This window comes from Manacus vitellinus, unplaced genomic scaffold (assembly GCF_001715985.3).
Source record: "Manacus vitellinus isolate BGI_N305 unplaced genomic scaffold, ASM171598v3 ctg7180002429289_pilon, whole genome shotgun sequence".
Taxonomy (NCBI): Eukaryota; Metazoa; Chordata; class Aves; order Passeriformes; family Pipridae; genus Manacus; species Manacus vitellinus.
This window is the reverse complement of record NW_021938004.1, coordinates 1-9,023: the sequence shown is the minus strand read 5'-3', so window position 1 is coordinate 9,023 and position 9,023 is coordinate 1. Positions and strand designations below refer to the sequence as shown.

Here is a 9,023-nt window from a genome sequence, read left to right as displayed (position 1 = left end):
AGGCCCACATTCCCAGCTCCAGGCCCACATTCCCAGCTCCAGGCCCACATTCCCAGCTCCAGCAGGGCCGGCTCAGGGGGGTTGGTGGCTCGGCCCTGCTTTGGCTCCCGATGGGTTTCCCTGTCCCTGGAATTCTGCAGGAGGTGTTTGGGGTGAGTTTGGGGCTGCCCTGGGATGGCCTTGGATTCTCCCGAGGGTTTTGTGGCTGGAGCAGGATCTGCCCATGGATTGAGCCCAGGGAGCCTTTCCTGGCACATCCTGGAATTCTCTGCTCCCAGGGAATATCCCACAGAGCTGGAGGAGTCTCCAGACACGACTATTGTTGAACACAAAGTGCTTTTTGTGCCATTGTTGGAAGCTTCTGGATTAGGAGAAAACCTCAGGGCATTGGGGAATTCTGGTCAGGATTCCCATGAATTCAACATCCATTTCTGGATTTCCTTTGGAAGAGGATGATGATGATAATAATAATAATGATGGTAATAATCATAAATATATATATATAAAGTAAAATTTATAAAATAAATATGATACAATGAATAAAATGTAAATAAATATAAAATATTAACATATAAAAGAATTTTTAATTACTATTACTATTATTCCCCACAGACAAACCAGCCAACACTTCACCTGACACAGTAACTTGTCTTTCCCTATTTTTTAGGGCTTTTCCACCAGGCCAAGCTGCCCCTGCACTTCCCATTCCAGGCTTGAGCTGTGGCAGGGGTGACTCCCCGAGCTCTCCCTCTCCCTCTGCTCTTCCCCAGCTCCTTTATCCCGTAATCTCTGCACTGAAATCCAAGTTCTTGGGCCTGATCCCATCACCAAATACAATAATGGATCAATCTGGGCCCTCTCCTGCTGCTCTGGGACAATCCAGTGTCCCACATTCCCAACACATCCCCTGCACACCCTGAGGACCCAGAGTTCCTCCATGGAACAGCTCCTGCCTCCTGTCCCACATTCCCAATACATCCCTTGCACATGGAACAGCTCCTGCCTCCTGTCCCACATTCCCAACACATCCCCTGCACATGGAACAGCTCCCTGCCTCCTGTCCCGACATCCGTCAACACATCCCCTGCCGACCCGAGGATCGAACTGATGAGCATCACGTTTTTTTATATTATGAATTTTATAGATGGAGGTTATTTAGATTATATTTATAGAATATAAATTAATTAATTAATTGTTATAATCATAAAATTTGTATATACATCTATCTATAATATTTCTATCTTAGCTATACTTATATTTTTATATTTATAGGTGTATGTTATATATTTATGTTTAGTATTTAGATATAGATATTAGATTTCTATATTTTAGTTTATATTTCTTCATTTTATATTATAGGTTCATGATATTAATATTTTTATAGTTTATCCACTTGTATGTTATATTGAGTATTCATATATTTATAGTTTATATTCTATTCCTACTTGCATGTTTATATTTGATACTTCATATAGTTAAAATTTATGATTTAGCCGATTGTATTTTAGTATTCATAGGTGCTTCATATATTAAATTATTTTCTATCATGTATCCATTGTATGGATTGCATATTCTCATATTCATATATATGACTTTATACCTATATTTTTATATTTTATATTATATTTATAATATATTCTATTATCTGTAATCTATTTTATTACATTTATTTTATATCACAAGGCTGATCTGCCACAAAAATGCTGCCCCCAAAGTGCTGACCCTCCCAACAACCCAGCCCCAAAGTCAAGCACATGCCAAGGCTGGGGTTTGGTTTTTGTGTTCTTTGCTCAACAACCAGAAATCTTGGTTTGTCAGGGCCCTGGAAGTTCCAAGGGAGCCAAAAGCACTCAGACCTTTGGTACAGAATCAAAGTGAGACCCAAAAACAGGAAAAAAATCAGAGCCAGGTGTCATTGGAAAGATTTCAGCACCAGGACAGAACATTCCAGTCAATCTGCTTTGGTGCAATGAGGGGTAGAACAGGAATAGAGGAGAAATCTGGATTGTTTAATTTTCTTCCTCCAACACACACTGAAAACTGCTCCAAATCCTGAAAGTTTGGAGCAGAACCCCAAATTTCTCGAGAGAATCTGCACTCTCAAAGCAGTGTCCTGCCAATAAAAGCTGCCTTGGACAAGAGGCCCATCTTTGTGCTGGTTTAGCAGCACCTGGGTACCTACAAATCCAGGATGATAAACTGTGAATAACACTCTGTACCTACAAATCCAGGATGATAAACTGTGAATAACACTCTGTACCTACAAATCCAGGATGATAAACTGTGAATAACACTCTGTACCTACAAATCCAGGATGATAAACTGTGAATAACACTCTGTACCTACAAATCCAGGATGATAAACTGTGAATAACACTCTGTCAGACTCTTGGGTGGGGCTGTTGTAGAATTGTCTCCAAATCCCACAAACTGAGGGCAAATTTCAGTTCCCAGCTGCCAACCCCCCCCCGCCCCCATTCTGCAGCCCATTTATTTGAAATAAATTTGTTAACCCTAGGGATGCAAACAGAGAATAAATCCTCAAATAAAACACATTTATTTCCCCACTAAGGCCAGAGAATCCTTGTGTTCCACCCCCCACCTAGCAGGAAAAGGGATTTCAGCTCTTCACTTCCCTGGCATTGCAACTTTCATTCCATCATTAACAGAATTCTCATTCCATATGAACAGGGTTTTCACTCCATATGAACAGAATCCCAGCCTACACCAACCCAAAGGGGTTCAGGACTTTAACCTGGAGGCTCAGTCTCAGTTATTCCAGAGAATCCGAGGAGTTGTGGTCAATAACAAACATTAACTGCACGTCACAGCAGCACCAAGATTAACTGAGTGCTAAAGCCACACTGCCACCACCTGACCAAACCCTCCTGGCATGGAACAGCAGCTACTTCCCATTCTTTCTTCAGCTTTAGATCACATCAAAAAGCTCCTAATTAACCACCAGGACAAAAGGAGACTTCACAAGCAACACCTGGGACAAATCCCACAGCAGCTGCCACGAGCTCTGAGGGTCTCCACGGACACACACGATTTTCTACAGCTCTAGGGAGGGGAACGTGGGCACAGAGGGCACAGAGGGCACAGAGGGCACAGAGGGCACAGAGTGGGCAGGGAATGAGGCAGAGAACCGAGCTCAGGTTCGGGTTTGCTCCGGGGGAGGTACTTACATCCCAAAGCGCAGCGTGCCCGAGACGTAGGTCTGCCAGTGAGCGCAGTAAAACATGAATGTCCCAGCAAAACAACAAAAGAACATCCAGTCAGGGTTGGTGCCCAGCTGCACAGCAATACAAGTTCCCAAAACCACAAAGACTGCAGGAGAAAATCAGTCACTCAGTGAAAAGGGGGAGTGGGACACGGGTGTCAAGATCCTCAGCAGAAGCAAAGCTACACCCGGGGCCCGGTGGGGGTGGCCTTGGGGGGGTTTGCACAAAACACCTCATTTGGAATAATTAAAACTGCAAAATGGGTATTGAAATGCACATCAGTCACTAGAAGTCTGCAGGATTGAGGGTTTCCTCAGTCTCCCATGTTTTTACTCCACTAAACAGTCCCATGAAGGGACTCGGGTGGTTTGTGCAGGTCTGGGGGTTTTCTCCTGGATCCAAGATTTGCTGGGCATTTCCCCCCCCCCATTTTCTGATTTATGGAATCCAAGGTCTGTCATTCGGGATTCCCAACGGATCTGTGCTTTCCCCTCCACATTTTCACACACAGTTTTGCCAGAGAAATCCTAAAAACTTAAAGCTTTAGAATTTCAGGAACCCAAACCACCTGACAAGGAGCTGGACTCTGTGATCCCTGTGGAACCCTTCCAACTCAGGATATTCCAGGATTTTTTTTGCAACGGGGTTAAAGTTCAGGCTGGCTCAGTGCCCTCCACCTCCCCAGGAACTGATCTGGCTGATTTTAATCTTAATTTTAATCTTTTAATCCTAAACTCAAGACTTGCAGAGTCCCACTGCTCGGGCTTCAGAGAGTCTAGAGAGTCACCCCAAAATAACCCAACAGAGCATTCTAAGGACTCCTACAGACAATGTTTGAGAGCCAAGACTCTGCTGAACCCTCCCAGAAAAGTGCTGGCTCAGGCTGAATCAGCCACATGCTTCATTTTGTTTTCAGTGGAACACAAGAGGAGACAGACAACTCAGCTGCTCCAGAGTGCAAAGAAAGGTGACCTTCTGAGCTGAAAAACTATCCTTTCAGCCCTGCATTCAGTAAAAAAAGCTTTTTCTTTTTTTGGGGGGGCATTGCAGATTTAATCCCTGAAATAAGAGTCACTTAATCCTCCAAGTTCAACTAGAAATAACAGCAATACCTGTGGACAAGGAATCACAGCCATGATCAAAGAGCTCTCCCAGGGGAGTGCTGCTGTTTGTCCTCCTGGCTTGTTTTCCATCTATGGCATCCAGGGACTGGTAGATGAAAAGGCCACAAGCACAAGCAATGTATGCCCAGGGAGGTGCCTGACAGGGAAAGGAAAGCAGAAGAAAGGTGATTTTCAAACCTCAGCATTCCAAGTGCTGCAGCTGCCCTGTCCCACAGCCTGACTCAGCATTTTCCCTCAGCACTTCCAGGTCACCCGGGGCCCTGGCAGGACAGGCAGGATGGGGCTGGGATGTGGAATGTAAATAAAGCAGGGCCCGAATTCCAGCCTGGATCAGCTCCAGCCTCGTGCTCCCAGGCAGCTGGAGCAAACCCCAGCCCCACACGTGCACAGGGTGTGCAGTGAAACCCTCGAGGTAGAAACCCCCCAACTTCCACCCCAAACCCCGAGCTCCCCGTGCCCAGGGACATTGGAGCTGTGGCACTGCCCAGACTGGGAGCTCAGGAGCCTCTGGGGGCCTCCAGCATCAGCAGCTTTGCCAAGAAAATCCACCTTAACCCCCCTCACAGCCCCCTCCTGCAGAGTAGTTTGGATTTCCACAGAAAGCCCAACAATGCCAAAGCCAGAACTCTCCAACTGCAGCTTTTTTCTGCTGTTTCAAGTGCGACCCACTGAGCCCAGAAAAGGCAGGTCCCCACCCCTCTGGCTCAGCTGCCACTCCCATCAATCCCAAATTATTGGCTGTTTTGCAACCTTCCCACTCGACACACGTGGGCATTTACAAGCAGTTCTGTCTTCCAGAGCACACCAATAAAATCCAGGGCAGTTCAACTAACCCAACCTGCCTCTCACAGAGCCCTGAGTCCAGCTTAGCTAGGCTGACACAACCACGACTCACTGGAGCACAGCAACTAAAACACATTCCTTCTCCAGCCTCCACTGCTCCTGAGTGACCAAACCCCTTCATTCTGCCCCAAAAGCTGCTCTGCTTTCAGCACTTCATCTGTACAAACAACACACGGGGAGGGGGGGAGAAAGAAAACCACGTTTCCCAAGTTTTTGATGCCACAGAATTCCAGCCCGTGGTGTTGTTTTTATTCCTCATTTCTAGGTTTTATACCCCAGGTTTAATTACGTTCAGGGTGATGCAATTTTTCTCTACAAACCCCCCAAAAAATCCCTCTGCTGGCTCTTCTCTCTCCTTTCATTAGCAGCGTAGGTGTTTCCACTGAGAGGTTATTTATATCTGGGGGATGATTTCACAGCTCCCTCTCTTATCCAGGCCTTTTTTTCCATTCTTTTTTTTTTAAAAGCGAAACAATTCATCACTCAGCATTTTGCCAGTTGGGTCCTCCCAGCTCAGCAGGAAGGATTTGCATCTCCTCCTCTCTCCAGCTCAGCTCCCCTGGCTACACCTCTCACCAACAGGAAGAGACAAGTCACTCTTGGAGGAAACCAAGGGGAAAAAAAAAGCAAAACTAAGGCTGAGCTACAAGGAAGAGAAAATTTACATCTGAAAGCAAAAGTGCTCTGGGGGAGGAGGGAAAAAAAAAAAAAGCAGCACGTTGTTTGTGGAGTTTCAAAGGCCCATTTTCCTCCCCAGGCAGCTCCTGACACTTCAAAGGCACCTCCAGCACCAGGGCTTCAGTGCCATGGGCAAAGTGGAGCAGGAGCTGCCTCAGCACCAGGTCATCCTGCATCCAAGGGAGAGGAAACCTCAGTCACCTCCCCCAGAGCACCTCAGAGTGCTGAACACCAGCACTGCTCTGACACAGCTCCAAGGGAGAGGAAACCTCAGTCACCTCCCCCAGAGCACCTCCCAAAGTGCTGAACACCAGCACTGCTCTGACACAGCTCACTCGAGCTCCTGGTGCTCTGACACAGCTCACTCGAGCTCCTGGTGCTCTGACACAGCTCACTCTGAGTTCCTGGTGCTCTGACACAGCTCACTCTGAGTTCCTGGTGCTCTGACACAGCTCACTCGAGCTCCTGGTGCTCTGACACAGCTCACTCGAGCTCCTGGTGCTCTGACACAGCTCACTCGAGCTCCTGGTGCTCTGACACAGCTCACTCGAGCTCCTGGTGCTCTCAGTGCAGCTCAGTTTGTGCTTCTGGAGGTTCATCACCAATCAAAACAATACCAAACACCAAACAACCCAAACCTCTACATTCATTCACTCCTGCTCTGGCTCAGTGCCCCAGATGTCCTGGGACAGCTGAAGTGTCTCTGTCAAACCAGATTTCAGAGCCTGAGCCCCCAAATAACCCCCAGTTAAAGCCAGCCCACCCCACAGAGCCCCAGGCCTGCAGGAGGAGCTGCTCCAAGTGCTCCCTGCTCCAACTGTTTATCTTCCACCTGCCAAATTCCACGAGTTGTTGTGAAATTATCTGTTTCAACAGATTTCTAGGACAGGCAAACAGCCCTTTCCTGTGCCACACAGGGAGCAGGGATGTGCCAACCTACATGGGGTTTGGAGCCTGGCTGGGAACAAACTGTGCTGCTCCATTCCCAACCTCAGCTCGGGACAGGAGGGAGCTCAGATCCAGCTGGAAATCCTGAGGCATTCCCAGCTTTCCCGTGTGTGACACACCCCCTTTTCCAGGGCAGCTTTTAAGGTTTCCACGTTCAAGTGGAAAAAAACCCCAAAACTTTCCCAGTGCACGAAAATGAAAGTTTTCAGGTGCAAGAGAAAAAAAAAACCCTTTGAAATGAGGAACTTGGAAATGCCTCCTGAAGACTCTTGGGGCCCTGAAAGCAGGTTCAGACAGTTCTCCTGAGGGCAGGGCAGGAGCTTGTCATGCATTGAGAACAAAGAATAAACCTCCTGACTTTTATCTAGCCCCTCACAGCAGGGACACAGCCCAGGAACACAACCCTGTGTCCCCAAACTGCCCCAGAGCCTGAGCTGAGCTCTGAGCCAGGTGTCCTATCAGAAAGATTTCAGCACCAGAACAGAACAGTCCCAGTCAATCTGCTTTAGTGTAGTCAGGGGCAGAACAGAAATCTGGATTTTTATTTTTTTTCCTCCAACACACACTGAAAACTGCTCCAAATCCTGAAAGTTTGGAGCAGAACCCCAAATTTCTCGAGAGAATCTGCACTCTCAAAGCAGTGTCCTGCCAATAAAAGCTGCCTTGGACAAGAGGCCCATCTTTGTACTGGTTTAGCAGCACCTGGGTACCTACAAATCCAGGATGATAAACTGTAAATAACACTGTCAGACTCTTGGGTGGGGTTGTTGCAGAATTGTCTCCAAATCCCACAAACTGAGGGCAAATTTCAGTTTCTGGCTGTGAAAGGTTTAAAAGGTTTCAGTATCAGGACAGAACAGTTCCAGTCAATCTGCTTTGGTGGAATGAGGGGTAGAACAGAACCCTGGATTTTTCATTTCCTTCCTCCAATACACATTGAAAACTGCTCCAAAGGCTGAAATTCTGGAGCAGGAACACAAGTTTCTCAAGAAAATCTGCACTATCAAAGCAGCATCTGGATTTTTAATCCTCTTCCTCCAATAGCTGGTTCTGTCAGACCCTGCTCCACAGGGGTGTGTGGGCCTGAGGAGCTGCTGTCCCACCCCAAAACCCAGCCCCAGAAATCTTGGGTTATCAGGGCCCTGGGAAGTTCCAAGGGAGCCAAAAGCACTCAGACCTTTGGTACAGAATCAAAGTGAGACCCAAAAACAGGAAAAAAATCAGAGCCAGGTGTCATTGGAAAGATTTCAGCACCAGGACAGAACATTCCAGTCAATCTGCTTTGGTGCAATGAGAAGTAGAACAGAAGCCTGGATTTTTAAACCTCAAAGAGCTGGTTCTGTCAGACCCTGCTCACACAGCTGTGGCCTGAGGAGCTGCTGTCTCACCCCAAAACCCACCCCAGGGGGGCACCAAGATTTACAGACAACAGGTTAAAAGTGCAAAAACTGCGGGCTGGCCCAGCGAGAAAGCAGGAACCCACCCAAACCAGTGCCAAGAGAGCAGGAACCCACCCAAACCAGTGCCAAGAGAGCAGGAAACCCCCCCAAGCCCAGTGCCCCTGCCAGGAGGTGCCCCCAGCACCCCGAAGGGCTCCGAGGTGCCCAGCTCACCTGCTCTGTGGCTGTGGGGCAGTACCACACCAGCAGCAGGGTGGTGAGGATGTTAATGCACAGTCCAACGATGGTGATGAGGTTGGGGGCGATCCAGGCGGGCACTCTGCCCACCAGCCACTCCCAGTAGCCCTGCATGAGGGGCTCCAGCAGGGACCTGCCCGCGCTCTGGTACTTGTGCTCCTCGAGCCGTTTGAGCTGGTGCTTGCTCAGGGGGGGCGTGGGCAGCTGCACCAGCTTGCTGAGCACACACCCAGCCCCGGGGCCGTGCCCACAGCCCGCGGGGGCCTCGGCCTGGGCCTCCCCACATCTCCTCCTGCTGCTGCGGTGCCCGCTCATGGGTCGGCTGGCCTAGCAGGTGAGGTTTGGCAGGCAGGAGCTGTGCTGGAGAACCATAAGATCCTGCAAGAGAAAGGAAAGGTTGGGAGAGACTCGTTAGAGAAAAGGTCCTTCCCCTTCAGAGGGCGGCCAGGCACCGAGCCGTGCCCAGGGTCACCCCCGGGCAGTGGGCACAGCACTGGGGCTCTCAGAGCTCAGGATCACCCCTGGGGCAGTGGGCACAGCACCGGGGCTCACAGAGCTCAGGGTCACCCC

At 48.7% G+C, this 9,023-nt stretch overlaps 1 protein-coding gene across 1 annotated transcript; it reads right to left on the bottom strand.

Annotated features, from left to right (window-relative positions):
* Positions 1-2,303: 2,303 nt before the first annotated feature.
* Positions 2,304-8,834, bottom strand: LOC103762665 (choline/ethanolaminephosphotransferase 1). Its single transcript, XM_029965573.1, has 3 exons — positions 8,430-8,834; positions 4,336-4,483; positions 2,304-3,329 (listed from the first exon to the last, which is right to left on the bottom strand). Exons 1-3 carry the CDS (start codon positions 8,766-8,768, stop codon positions 3,184-3,186), a joined length of 633 nt encoding a protein of 210 aa, XP_029821433.1. The 5' UTR covers positions 8,769-8,834; the 3' UTR covers positions 2,304-3,183.
* Positions 8,835-9,023: the final 189 nt, after the last annotated feature.

Coding starts and splice junctions, on each gene's coding strand:
- LOC103762665 (XM_029965573.1), bottom strand. CDS start 8,768: ATGAGCGGGCACCGCAGCAGCAGGAGGAGATGTGGGGAGGCCCAGGCC. Junction 4,484..8,429: donor GCCCCACAGCCACAGAGCAG/GTGAGCTGGGCA, acceptor TTTCCCTGTCAG/GCACCTCCCTGGGCATACAT. Junction 3,330..4,335: donor CTGTGATTCCTTGTCCACAG/GTATTGCTGTTA, acceptor TTTCTCCTGCAG/TCTTTGTGGTTTTGGGAACT.